The sequence below is a fragment of the Sinocyclocheilus grahami genome, unplaced genomic scaffold, assembly GCF_001515645.1.
Source record: "Sinocyclocheilus grahami isolate Dianchi unplaced genomic scaffold, SAMN03320097.WGS_v1.1 scaffold460.1, whole genome shotgun sequence".
NCBI classification, from domain to species: domain Eukaryota; kingdom Metazoa; phylum Chordata; class Actinopteri; order Cypriniformes; family Cyprinidae; genus Sinocyclocheilus; species Sinocyclocheilus grahami.
This window is the reverse complement of record NW_015505639.1, coordinates 48,419-63,029: the sequence shown is the minus strand read 5'-3', so window position 1 is coordinate 63,029 and position 14,611 is coordinate 48,419. Positions and strand designations below refer to the sequence as shown.

The window sequence follows — 14,611 nt, the reverse complement described above, 5'->3', positions numbered from 1 at the left end:
ACGTATGTGTGTATATACTGTGTATATTTATTATGTATATATAAATACACACACACATGCATGTATATATTTAAGAAAAATATGTTGTTATATTAAATGTATTTATATATAATATAAATTATATTAATATAAATATACGCATGTAAATATTTTCAAAATATATACTGTATGTGTGTGTCTTTATATATACATAATAAATATACACAGTACACACACATATATTATGTACACAAAAACGTTTATTTTGGATGCGATTAATCGCGATTAATCGTTTGACTGATACTAAATGATACTAAATGAACACTGACTTCAATAAAAAAAAAAAATCTGTACTACATTGACACCAGAATGTGGATTCCTTGGATTAAGTTGTGTTGCTTTATTTAATAACTGATTGAATGAGGTTATGAGTAAAGATGACCTCCTGACGTTTGACTCATATTGTGTTCCCTTCTGTTTGAATCATTCACACAGAGGCTATCAACTGTTTAAACGCAGCCATCGATATTTATACAGACATGGTAAGAGACTAGATTTTGCTTTCATATATAAATGTACATATCGATGCATAAAATACATGCATATTACGCGATACGGTTTGTTAACCTGAATGTGCCTGTTTACTGAACATGTAAATGTTACATAACATTTCATCTCATCATTTGTGTGTGTGACTGACAGGGAAGGTTCACGATCGCTGCAAAGCATCACATGACTATTGCAGAGATCTATGAATCCGAGCTAGTGGATATCGAAAAGGTGCTGTTTGCCTTTAAACATCTGTTAGATGCTTTCTTATGCATGGTTTTTGTAGAAATGCTATAACTGGGCTGTGATGTTGTTTTAGGCCATCGCCCATTACGAGCAGGCCGCAGACTATTACAAAGGCGAAGAGTCAAACAGGTTTGTCTGTGTAAATCAGAATGTCATTCAATATTTGTAATTATCTTCCATTTCCTGTTATTGTGGGTCGTAGATGCTCATTTGTATTGCTTTATTAGCTCTGCTAATAAGTGTCTGCTGAAGGTGGGCTCGTACAGCGCTCAGCTCGAGCAGTATCCCAAAGCCATCGAGATCTATGAGCAGGTTTGTGGGACACACTCAACCCTTCTTTTATTATTACTGATTTATTTCTATTAAAAAATATAAATCAATGAATCAATTATCATTATTATTAAAGAGTGTTATTGTAGTAATTTTGAGACACTAGTATATTCTTCATTAATAATTTGAACTCTTTTCATTAAAATTTTTGTTAAACTTTTAGTAAATTTGTTGTTTTTGTCATTTTTAAAAATTAATTCGATATTTAGTACAGCAAGTTAAACTAGAGTTAAACATGTCCTTGACAGTTATCTGAAATAATATTTTTGTTACATTTTATTTCAGATTAAGGCCTGGTTTCACAGACAGGGCTTAGACTAAGCCAGGATTAAGTCTTAGTTTAATTAGGGAATTTAAGTCGATTTTATAAATGTGATTTAGAAAAAAACATTGCTGGTGTGCATCTTGAGACAAATTTTCAGATATGTCGATGCAACTGGCTTTCAGTTAAAACAGCTCAAACATGCATTTTAGTCCAGGACTAGCTTAAGCCTCGTCTGTGAAACCGGGGGAAAGTTTATTTAACAAAAAACAAAATAAATTATGGTTTAGGTAACTTTAAAGGGGTCATATGATGCTTTTTTAAAGATCATTATTTTGTGTATTTGGTGTAACAGAATATGTTGACATGCTTTAATGTTCAAAAAACACATTATTTTTCAAATACTGTACTAACCCTGTAAAATAAATAAATAAATAAATAATACATACAATACTATAGTGAGTAGGAATGAAAATGCAATAATGTAATGGAACAGAAACTAAATACTTTCCAAATAATATTATTCATATTATTTTTTACTGTATAATTATAACATAAAACCATTTCCTTTTAAATCTATTACATTTATTTAAGGTTCTATTAGAGTTTAGGGGTTGCATGTGTTTTGGAGTAAGTGAGTTCATTTAGATTTTGCACAGTGGGAGGGAGATGAGAGTAAGAACGAGAAGTGGCTTATTAACCAAAAGTTTGAGAGTTTAACCCTAGAATGAGCAATTCATGTCATAGCAATATGTTTGTCTGTGAGGCCAACAGCCAGGAGGAAGCAAAACTGTATTATTAGCAAGAACGTTTGTTTGACATTTATGGAGCATGTAACATTATTGGAGCAGACTCAGATTTTGAAAAAAATAAGGGTGCTTAGCAAAAGATGTCAGCATGCTTTCCAGCGCACCTTCATGTTTGCACAGTAAATCGAATCATATCTTCTCTCTGTGAATGATCAAAGGTCTCTTCACATTCAGGTTGCAACCAGCACGATGGACAACCCTCTGCTGAAATACAACGCCAAAGAGTACTTCTGGAAAGCAGCTCTCTGCCACTTCATAGTGGATGAGTTAAACGCAAAGGTCAGTCGTTTTTAACAAGTGTCATTTTTGTAGGCTGTTTAGTCTGTTAATTCAATTGCTATAGTTTCTTGTTGTAACTATCCCATCGTAACGTAAGCACTGAGTAATTTTAGCTGGCTTGTCTTGTCTTGCACTGACACCTAGTGGTGTTAATGCAGCAAAGATTTTCATTGACCAGCTCTATTGTAGAAATGTGCCGCTCTCAGTCAGCCGTGATGAATTCAGTAGTTTCTCCTGACATGTAACAGCTCATCTGATGTAAATATTCTGTGTTTGATTTCTTTCAGCTTGCCATTGAGAAGTATGAAGGGATGTTTCCGGCATTCTCTGATTCAAGAGAGTGTAAGCTGTTGAAAGTAAGTGCATTTGTCTAATTTCATAAATAAACATAAATAGTATAAGACGTTTAGTCAGTATGCATGCTAAATTGAGCCTTGCATACCGAGTGCAGTAATGTGCGTGTTACACTTTGCAGCATTATTTGCACTTTATGGTTTTGTCTTTCCTTACAGAAACTGTTGGAGGCTCATGAGGAGCAGAACAGTGAGGCGTTCACTGAAGCCGTAAGTTTATAAAGTTTCAAATGAACAGTGCTTTGGATGATTAGACTGTATAAGAGTGACCGGGGTTAATTGTCACAGGTTATATCTCAGTAGCTATGAGGTTTTGAATCAAAAGTCTAATTACAAAAATGATTATTTTGTTTATACCTTTTATACAAACTTGTTTCTAAGTCTTTAATAAATTACTTTTGGGTGATACTGATATTTATTTTACATTGTTGCTATTGTGTTTACTAATAATTTTGTCTTGCATGATAGTTTTAATTTTGCTGAAACTAAATTTTCTTTGCTTTTTTTGAAAGTCTATACAGAAACGGACTTTCAAAAAAAAAACTTTTAAAAATAGTTTATTAATATATTTATATATTACACTTTCTCTTTTCATTGAAATTTTAAGTTTGTTTTTTCATTAATTGTAGTTTATTTTTAAGTTTAGTACATCAAGGTAAACTGTTAAAATTAGCTAAAATAAAAATAATCAAATTTGTTTATTTTTTTAAATAATATATTTGTTTTTTTATTATTATTAATTTATTTTATTTGATTCAAATAATGATTTTTTTTGTTGTTTAAAAATCACTACAAATATGTAGAATATTTTTTTATACTTTTTATACAAATTTGTTTCTAAGTCTTTAATAAATTAATTTTGGGTGATACTGATATTTGTGTGTTACTTTTTACATTGTTGCTGTTGTGTTTACTAATCATTTTGTCTTACATAATAGCTATAATTTTGCTTAAACTAAATTTTCTTTTTTTTGCAAGTGTATACAGAAACTAACTTTAAAAAAAAACAACTTTTAAAAAATAGTTTATTAATATATATACATTTTCTCTTTTCATTGAATTTTTTTGTTTGTTTTTTCATTAATTTTAGTTTATTTTTAAGTTTAGTACATCAAGTTAAACTAAATTAAAATGAGCTAAAATAAAAATAATAAACTTAGTTTATTTTTTTAAATAATATATTTGTTTTTTATTATTATTAATTTATTTGATTTGATTCAAATAATGATTTTTTTTTTCAAAATCACTGTACAGATATGTAGAATATATATATATATATATATATATATATATATATATTTAGTATAGTAGTATATTTTACTCTTTTTTTTATTTTAGCTCATTTTGACGCTGCGTCTATAAATCATGTGTTTAATTCTCCAGGTGAAGGAGTTTGATTCGATCTCTCGTCTCGACCAATGGCAGACCACCATGTTGCTGCGCATCAAGAAAACCATCCAGGGTGATGCCGGCGACCTCAAGTGATGTGTCCAAGAAAAATACTGTGGCATCCTATCTAGTTGAATTTCTTACCGTATCGTATGTGTGTGACAAACTGGTTGAACATTGCTGTAGTGATACTAGCTCAAATATAAGCCGTTTCTTGAAAAGTTCAAATGCCACTTGCATTGCATTTGGGAAAACAGAAGTATATAGAATATTAATATGGATAAAGCTAAATCCCTTTACTTCACCATGAGGAAATCTTTCCCGTACACCGCTGTTTGTACTTGTGTGTGTGGCATGCGAGACCCCATAGAGCTGTTCTCTTTCTAATGTTCACCTCAGTGTTGTCACTGGCATTGTCATGCATGATAAATATTAAAAGTGTGTTCATGTGCTGTAGAATATCAGGTTTTTGTGAGTGCACTTTATTTCTGCTGTTGGTTTAGATGCATTTTTGTGCTATTGGCTTTTAAAATGCATCTTCACGTTGTCTTTGTTGATATGGCAGTGTCAGTTTTGTCCGAGTATTTGCTTTAGTGGCTGAATTAAGCGTTGCACGTTTCATAATCAGTAGAATAGCGTCTCTTGCTCACTATGGTGGTGAAGTGCTCAGCTCAAGTGATTTTTCACAGTGTGGTATTACAGACAGCGTTGATTTTCTAATGCAGATCAAGTTGTTGAATATGTATATATATAAGTTTTGATTGTTGATTTATTCTGGTATTATTTGTAATTTTATGTTTAATCTGTTGTTGTCTCACATGGACACGGGGCATTTGTTGTTTTGGGCATTCAGACCTTATGAATTATAATTTTAGTTAAATTGCTACTTGGCTTTTAAAGTTCTTTAAACTGTTGTAAATCCTTTAGTGGAGAATAAACAGCTTTACACTTTGTGTCAGTAATTAAATTATGTTCATTGAATCTAATATATGAAACCATCTAATATGTTGTATGACTGACAGGGAATCAAAAATGTAGGATAGATGGCCAGTCTTATTGATACATTTTATTAATGTTTTACCTAATTAGTCAAAGAAAAATGAATAAATGATCACCCATATCAAGAATGAGGTTGCAAAATATATTTAGACAAAATAAAGTGCAAGAAAACTGTCAGACCCAAAATTCTGATTTAATACAGATATTCAGTACCATAGTTTTGTTAAATAAATGGTATAGTGATACATATTTTCCACCGAATAACATATTCGGTCCACTACACAGAAACAGAAAATACTGACAGATTCAACAAGAAGTAATCAGAAGCAATGAAAGAATTCCAATTGGAAGCCTGTTTATAAACATAGGATGAAAAAATAAAAATTAATTAATAAAAATTTTCAACTTTTTATTTCAAAATTCTGACATTTTTCTTGTAATTCCAAGATCATATATCACAAAAAAAAGTCAGAGATAAAAAGTAATTTGTTTATTCTGTGCTGGCTGCCATACATATGCTTAAAATAAGTTAAGATTGAAACTAATCAGTCAACCTTTGAAATCCTATTAAAGAAACCTTTAAGAGACTTTTAAGAGAAAGTTTTTGGAAAGAACTTACATTTTTGCTCTTTCACTTCTTGCCGGTTTTGAAGATCAACTCTGATCTTTAACCACTAAACCACAGCATCCCTGATTGTAAAAAAAAAATTAGTTCAAAAATAAAAATTGTGAACATATGTACTCACCCTCAGGCCCTCTGAGATGTCGATGAGTTTGTCTCTTCATCGAAACATATTTGGAAAAATTTAGCTTTACATGACTTGCTCACCAATGGATCCTCTGCAGTGAATGGGTGCCATCAGAGGAAGCGTTATTATGGATTATGAAATCAGCATTTAGGCCAGAATCCTTGATGGATTTATTCTTACAAACACACAAGATGTTAACTGATGGATTGGAGTGGTGTGGATTACTTGTGGATTATTGTGATGTTTTTATCAGCCGTTTGGACTCTCATTCTGACGGCACCCATTCACTGCAGAGGATCTATTGCTGAGCAAGTGATGCAATGATACATTTCTCCAAATATTTTCCAATGAAGAAACTATTCCTTAAGTTTAAAGTGCACAATCCAACACGTTTTTTTTTTTTTAAACTGCATTTACTTATATCATATGGCATCTGCTGTGATGTTTCAGTGTGCATTCTCGTTCGAATGTCAGATATCCACTGGAGGTCGATCAGTCACTGTCAGACTCGTCATCTGATGTCTCTAAAGAGTCTCGATCCACCACGTACTGTGTGACATCAGGTAACCCGGATATCACACAGCAGCTCACAGCACTGCGGGAAATGCTCATGCTGCAGACTTCATCCCTTTGCAGAAAAAAGGTAGATAAAGTTGCATAAAGACACTTTTCAAGAGCCAATCAATTCTACACAGAAAAAATCAACTCCTGTCCACTTTTTTCTGATTTAACATCCCATTTGTCTCAGAAATGCATCACAATATAATGGAAAAATTGGCATTCAATAAAAATTAAAACTCTCCATTTAATAAATTCAACTTTTTGGCACCAATTAGGTCATTATTAACTTGTAGTCATTCACAATTCTGACATTTTTCTTGTAATTCCAAGATCATATATCACAAAAAAAAAGTCAGAGATAAAAAGTAATTTGTTTATTCTGTGCTGGAAACAGGCTGCCATACATATGCTTAAAATAAGTTAAGATTGAAACTAATCAGTCAACCTTTGAAATCCTATTAAAGAAACCTTTAAGAGACTTTTAAGAGAAAGTTTTTGGAAAGAACTTACATTTTTGCTCTTTCACTTCTTGCCGGTTTTGAAGATCAACTCTGATCTTTAACCACTAAACCACAGCATCCCTGATTGTAAAAAAAAATTTGTTCAATCAAAAATAAAAATTGTGAACATATGTACTCACCCTCAGGCCCTCTGAGATGTCGATGAGTTTGTCTCTTCATCGAAACATATTTGGAAAAATTTAGCTTTACATGACTTGCTCACCAATGGATCCTCTGCAGTGAATGGGTGCCATCAGAGGAAGCGTTATTATGGATTATGAAATCAGCATTTAGGCCAGAATCCTTGATGGATTTATTCTTACAAACACACAAGATGTTAACTGATGGATTGGAGTGGTGTGGATTACTTGTGGATTATTGTGATGTTTTTATCAGCCGTTTGGACTCTCATTCTGACGGCACCCATTCACTGCAGAGGATCTATTGCTGAGCAAGTGATGCAATGATACATTTCTCCAAATATTTTCCAATGAAGAAACTATTCCTTAAGTTTAAAGTGCACAATCCAACACGTTTTTTTTTTTTTAAACTGCATTTACTTATATCATATGGCATCTGCTGTGATGTTTCAGTGTGCATTCTCGTTCGAATGTCAGATATCCACTGGAGGTCGATCAGTCACTGTCAGACTCGTCATCTGATGTCTCTAAAGAGTCTCGATCCACCACGTACTGTGTGACATCAGGTAACCCGGATATCACACAGCAGCTCACAGCACTGCGGGAAATGCTCATGCTGCAGACTTCATCCCTTTGCAGAAAAAAGGTAGATAAAGTTGCATAAAGACACTTTTCAAGAGCCAATCAATTCTACACAGAAAAAATCAACTCCTGTCCACTTTTTTCTGATTTAACATCCCATTTGTCTCAGAAATGCATCACAATATAATGGAAAAATTGGCATTCAATAAAAATTAAAACTCTCCATTTAATAAATTCAACTTTTTGGCACCAATTAGGTCATTATTAACTTGTAGTCATAACATCATGCGGTGTGAAATGATTAGTGAGCTGTAGTGTTTGTGAACATTACCATTCATTCGTCATCCGGTTGTAACACTCCACATCCCGGCAGGTGCCGACTCCATTAAACCCCCCGGCAACAACCAGCTGATCATCCACCACCTGCAGTTTAGCCAATCAAATAACTATATGTATCACGGACAGTATGCATCAATGAGAAACTTCAAAAACTGCTATTTCAGCAGAATTCACATTAGATGTCACCTCAATGCCGAAGTTGCTGCGTGGGTTTATCATAGACCGGATATCATGCCAGGTGTCATTAAGAGGGTTGTATGCCTCGGCACTTCGCAAACGAGCGGCACCATCAAAACCACCAACCTTGAAACATAAATGTGCATTTATCTGTAAATATACAATGTTTCATCTAAGATGTTTTATTTTAAATGCACCCATGCATGCATATCGTAGTATCCATATTTGTACAGTCAATAATTGTGGCACCTTAAAACACCATATTTTGTATTTTCATATTTATGTACACATGCATAATACTCACCAGTGTTATTACGACTAAACCAAACTGAATTAGACTAAAACTTCACTAGAATTAAAACCATAAAAATTCATTACTTCAAATCAAATGTAAACTAATCAAATGTTAACTAAAATAAAATATATATAACATTTTTTATACTTTTATTTCAGGTTGTTGCAAAAGCAACACTTTATTTAGTTTAAGTTGCCACCTTTAAACACATGTTTTGTTTGTATGTATAATACTCATCAGAGTTATTATAAACGAACAAAACTAAAACTAATAATTAAACTAAAGAAACCCAAAACTGAATCCATACAAAAAAAACATTTTCATTATTTGAAACCAATTAAACATTAAATTAAATATAAAAAAAATGTTCATTAACATTTTCATTTAATTTAAGTTGTCACCCTTAAACACCATATTTTGTATTTTCATATTTCTGTATGTGCATATATGTATTATGTGTTATTATAAGCTAAAGTTAATCCCATAACAAAACAATACTTGAAACAAAATAAACATTTACTGAAATAAAATTAAAAAAACTTTGGTAACACTTTATTTCGATAGTCCACTTTAGACATTCTATTAACAGTAAATAACTTTGCAACTACATGTCAACTAGCAGTTAGTAAAGTATTAGTAGACTTTCTGCTTAATGTCTTCTAACACTTTCTTTGTCAACTTATTCTATTAACCCTAAACCTACCCTAACCGTCTACTCTGAGAGTTAGTAGACATGTAGTTGCAAATTAATGAGAATTAGTTGACATATAGTTGATATGTAGTTACAAAGTCACTTATAGTTAGTAGAATGTCTAAAGTGGACTATCGAAATAAAGTGTAACCAAAACTTTTATTTCAGCTAACTGTAAAGGCAACATTTTTATTTTATTTAAGTTGAAGTAATAAAGTAGCTAAAACTAAAAATTCAAACTTAATAGACATATTTAAAATAATAAAAATGATGCAAAAAAACATTAAAATGAAAACATATAAATTATAAAAACAAATATGAAAAATTATAATAGTATATCACTGATACAAAAATAACAGTGGTACTCACAGCATAAACTAGATTTCCATAAGTGATCACACCAACACCACTGCGGCGGCTTCTCATGGGAGCGATGAGGGTCCACTGGTTGGTTTCGGGGTTAAAGCTCTCAGCTGAGAAGAGACACTCGACCCCAGTAAAGCCACCACAGATATAAACCTGCCAAACACACACAAATACAGTATGACACACTGACAGTGTCGACATGTTTTCTACAATACTTATCTAAACTGTAGAGTGTGGGGTCATGAGTAAATGTGCTTACCTTGCCCTGCAGTGATGTGGCGCTGGCGTCACTCCTCCGTTCATTCATGGGTGCCATCATTGTCCACTGGTTGGTGTTTGTATCATAGCGTTCTACTGTTTTTAGTCGTCCGTATCCATTAAAACCTCCAATGGCATAAATGAGGCCATCCAGGACAGCAACGCTAACATAACATCGCCGTTCATACATGGGAGCCACCTGATATCATCAAATCATTTGACTGTTTTTTTCCATACATATCATGACTGTGATCAAAATAAAGGATGTTGCCTATATAAACAGCATTATTTGGCAATACTGTCTAGTTAGGCAGCTCGCCAGGTTGTGAAATGCAGCTCATGTTTTGATAGCACTGTTATTTAAAAAGCCACGTCTTTACTCCAAATCAGTTATTTTAGTATTGAGACACTATTACAGTTTTCATGAATTATCATCATTATCAATAATGGAATTTGTTTTTATTTTTATGTTCCATTTTCATTTAAAATTGTAATTTTAGTATAATTTTGTTGCGTTTGTGTCCTTTTGTGTACAGTTTTGAATCATTTTTATTTCCTCATTTTTTTTATTAGTTATGTATTTTTAGTACATTAAGTAAATGAAAATGATAAGTCACGCCTTGGCAACTAGCTGAAATAAACAAAATTAAGTTACAATAGTTGTTGGAACACAAAAAAGGTATTTTTTGGACATGATATTGTGGTAATAAACCAATATTATAATTTATAATATTAACAATATTATATATTTTTTTTATGTACCATGGTATTACCATACTTTGTCAGACATCCTTAAAGTCCCTTACATTACCAGTTGAATACCATATAAATGTTAACCAAGTGACAAGTGTATCAAAGTACTATAGCATTACCATCTGATACCATGGTACCATAACATTCATTTTTGGCTGTTCTTCAAATCCTAGTGAGCTGCTAACCTAAACTTTTTTGGTGTTCAAATGCACCCATAATGCCCAGAAATTATGTCTAGGTAGGCGACTTACTAGATTTTGAAACACCACCCAAGTATAATAGCACTTTATTCCCAATCCCATTCAGTCCAAACTCATACACAACACAGTCACAATAATTGTTAATAATAAAATCAAACTAACTGATACTCGGATTAGAAAGAATGCTCACCTCTTGCCAAGTTTGAGTGATGGGATTGAATTTCCTCACACTGCTGAAATAATTCTCGCTGTCAAAGCCACCAAGACAGTAGACGAACCCATCCAGGACCACTGAGCCATGATAGGCTCTGGGATGCTCATCCTCTTGAGTCACGTTGACCCAACAGTCCGCCCTCGCATCATATGCCTCGATCTCATTGGTGGGATTGCTTACGCTCCACCCTCCGATGGCCAATAGGATCTCATAGGGCAAACGTGGGCGTGTCAGTTGATTAACGAGCTCTGAGCTGGCGGGTTCCTCCATGTGGAGGTCAAAAATGACCTTCATTGCATTGATGAGTTTTAGTATAATTTTGTTGCGTTTGTGTCCTTTTGTGTACAGAAAGAATGCTCACCTCTTGCCAAGTTTGAGTGATGGGATTGAATTTCCTCACACTGCTGAAATAATTCTCGCTGTCAAAGCCACCAAGACAGTAGACGAACCCATCCAGGACCACTGAGCCATGATAGGCTCTGGGATGCTCATCCTCTTGAGTCACGTTGACCCAACAGTCCGCCCTCGCATCATATGCCTCGATCTCATTGGTGGGATTGCTTACGCTCCACCCTCCGATGGCCAATAGGATCTCATAGGGCAAACGTGGGCGTGTCAGTTGATTAACGAGCTCTGAGCTGGCGGGTTCCTCCATGTGGAGGTCAAAAATGACCTTCATTGCATTGATGACAATGTCCGAACATGCTTCGCTCTCCAACACCAATGCATTGTTTCTGACGTCAGTCATGAAGTAGTCTGGTGACATCAACCCCATTCGAACCTGGAGCAAAGTGAATGAATTATAGGAAAAATCTAATTATGGGGGGAAAAAACTATATGCATATACATAAAATAGGCTTTGGACTTGGGGTCTTGGTTTAAAAAACAGGAAAGCATAATGCACAATTTTAATGATGATTTCATAACATTTCCCCCCCTATTTTTTTTGTATATCTCAGCCACATGTTATATTATATTTTGATATGTAAATTATTATTATATAGTTTATTATTTGATTGGCAAAAAGAACAATGGTGGAGGAAGAGAAAACTGTGATTAACACGATGAATTTGTATCTCTGTCTTGCCTTTGAAAGAAGCACAGCAATGTGTTTTCTCCTGTTTTCAGGTGCATGACCAATCCAGCGAACGATGGCCTCAAAAACCATCTCCTCCTGTTTGACGTTCGTTATATTATATTTTGATATGTAAATGATTATTATATAGTTTATTATTTGATTGGCAAAAAGAACAATGGTGGAGGAAGAGAAAACTGTGATTAACACGATGAATTTGTATATCTCTCTTGCCTTTGAAAGAAGCACAGCAATGTGTTTTCTCCTGTTTTCAGGTGCATGACCAATCCAGCGAACGATGGCCTCAAAAACCATCTCCTCCTGTTTGACGTTCAGCTCATCCTGAGCAATCATCGCCTCTAGATGTCCCAGCGGGAGTTCCAGGAACTCCTCAGATACTTGCAGCACCTCCTCAAAGTGCTGCAGGACGTAAAGCCTTGCTTTCCGGTGGAGCATTGAGCAGGAGGGGAAACACTCTGTTAACATGCAGGTGCCAATGCAGTTCTCCGGGCATACGTTTGCTTTCAGGAACTGGCAGCAGGCATCTATTAGATCTGAGATTAAAAACTGATCAGCCGCTGCTAAGAGCTCTGGCACGTTCTCTTCAGTAATGAGGACTGGTCTTGCGTATGCATATTGAATAATAAGAGACATGGTGTCTGAGGACATTCCTGGAATATGGTAGAATTGTTCCTCCATGTTGGTCCATTGGGTGGAGAAAAGCGTCCTGTGGAGCAAATTTAAAGGTGAAACACTTTTCTGAAAATGATTCTTATATATCTAAGGCATTGTGAAGTGTCTGTCCTCACCTAAAATAAGGGCTGCAGCCACAAAGGATGATCTTGTGCACTTTAAAATGTGTGTCCTGAACCTTGATGATGACATCAGTGTGTTCGCCCTGTAAGCGATCTTCATCAAACACGTTAAAAGCTGTGTCACTTATTTTGTGCTCCATGTCCTCTAGCTCAAAATCACAGCAATCCAACTTCAGCTCAAACTGATCAAACTCTGACTGAAGTAATCTGATGTTTAGTGAACTCTGTGGAGAGCCAGTGCTGATGAGAATTTAAGAATCTTTGTGACATCATAGTTGACAACTTGTTGCTCAACATTCTAAATTAGATTTTCTAATCTGGATTCGTTTTTTTTCAAATCCTCATAGCTTTTAACATAAAGTTACTTCAAAAGTAAACATTAAAAAACTGTATCACAGTAAACTAAATCACTGACAAATAAAATATTGTAACAGGTCAAAGGCTTGAAAGTGCTATTAAGCATTTTCATGGATTAAAAGCACAGCATTTTTTTTTTTATTAAGGAAATCTCTGATTGTTATTTTGAATATTATACACACACACACACACACACACACACACACACACAACAAAATAACAAAACAAAATAAAATAAAAAGCCAAACCCCTTCAGTTAAAACATTTAATTTAAGTATCCCCCAAGATTTTAAGGTAATGTTTCAATAATTTAACAAAAGAAATTCAGACATGCATGGTTTTCTTATATTGTTTAATGCTCATATAACATGCAGATTTACAAAATAATATATTATTAAAATATACTTAATATAAAATATAAAGTATTGCTGAAGTCGCCATAGAAGGGGCAATATTAATAATTATTTAAAAAATGTAGCCTGCTATTAAGCATTTTCATGGATTAAAAGCACAGCATTTGTTTTTTATTAAGGAAATCTCTGATTGTTATTTTGAATATTATACACACACACACACACACACACACACACACACAACAAAATAACAAAACAAAATAAAATAAAAATCCAAACCCCTTCAGTTAAAACATTTAATTTAAGTATCCCCCAAGATTTTAAGGTAATGTTTCAATAATTTAACAAAAGAAATTCAGACATGCATGGTTTTCTTATATTGTTTAATGCTCATATAACATGCAGATTTACAAAATAATATATTATTAAAATATACTTAATATAAAATATAAAGTATTGCTGAAGTCGCCATAGAAGGGGCAATATTAATAATTATTTAAAAAATGTAGCCTAAAATTAAATGAAATAATAAAAAAGAAGAAATTAACACAACAACTAAAAACTATAAAATACATATAACATAGCCATATACTTAATATAAAATATAAAGTAAATTAAATTAAATTAAATAATTAAATAAAATAATTTAAAAAAAATTAACACAACAACTAAAAACTATACAATACATATAACATAGCACTATATTTAGCAGCCCGGCGAAACATACCAATTTGAAAAACTAGCGGAATGCATAGTCGATATAAAAAACTGGATGATGAGTAATTTCTTACTGCTAAATTCTGAAAAAACAGAGGTGTTAATTATAGGACCTAAAAACTCTGCATATAATAACCTAGAACACTCTCTAAGACTTGATGGCTGCTCTGTCAATTCTTCGTCATCAGTTAGGAACCTAGGTGTGCTATTTGAGAGCAATCTTTCGTTAGAAAGCCACATTTCTAGTATTTGTAAAACTGCATTTTTCCATCTC

At 33.4% G+C, this 14,611-nt stretch overlaps 2 protein-coding genes across 2 annotated transcripts in view; one reads left to right on the top strand and one right to left on the bottom strand.

Moving 5' to 3' along the window:
* LOC107552889 (beta-soluble NSF attachment protein-like) overlaps positions 1-4,314 on the top strand; it is an 8,250-nt gene extending 3,936 nt beyond the window's left edge. The window contains exons 4-11 of the mRNA XM_016234925.1: positions 475-521; positions 682-759; positions 848-903; positions 1,002-1,086; positions 2,350-2,454; positions 2,742-2,810; positions 2,967-3,017; positions 4,191-4,314. Of these exons, the coding sequence (XP_016090411.1) occupies positions 475-521; positions 682-759; positions 848-903; positions 1,002-1,086; positions 2,350-2,454; positions 2,742-2,810; positions 2,967-3,017; positions 4,191-4,292 (593 nt within the window). The 3' untranslated portion in view covers positions 4,293-4,314. The remainder of the gene's footprint in view (positions 1-474; positions 522-681; positions 760-847; positions 904-1,001; positions 1,087-2,349; positions 2,455-2,741; positions 2,811-2,966; positions 3,018-4,190) is intronic.
* A 3,326-nt stretch (positions 4,315-7,640) lies between these two features.
* Positions 7,641-14,611, bottom strand: part of LOC107552865 (kelch-like protein 10) — a 14,391-nt gene continuing 7,420 nt past the window's right edge. The window contains exons 2-9 of the mRNA XM_016234903.1: positions 12,905-13,134; positions 12,330-12,822; positions 11,382-11,801; positions 9,855-10,052; positions 9,599-9,748; positions 8,253-8,369; positions 8,059-8,150; positions 7,641-7,776 (exon numbers count right to left, since the gene is read on the bottom strand). Of these exons, the coding sequence (XP_016090389.1) occupies positions 7,641-7,776; positions 8,059-8,150; positions 8,253-8,369; positions 9,599-9,748; positions 9,855-10,052; positions 11,382-11,801; positions 12,330-12,822; positions 12,905-13,134 (1,836 nt within the window). The remainder of the gene's footprint in view (positions 7,777-8,058; positions 8,151-8,252; positions 8,370-9,598; positions 9,749-9,854; positions 10,053-11,381; positions 11,802-12,329; positions 12,823-12,904; positions 13,135-14,611) is intronic.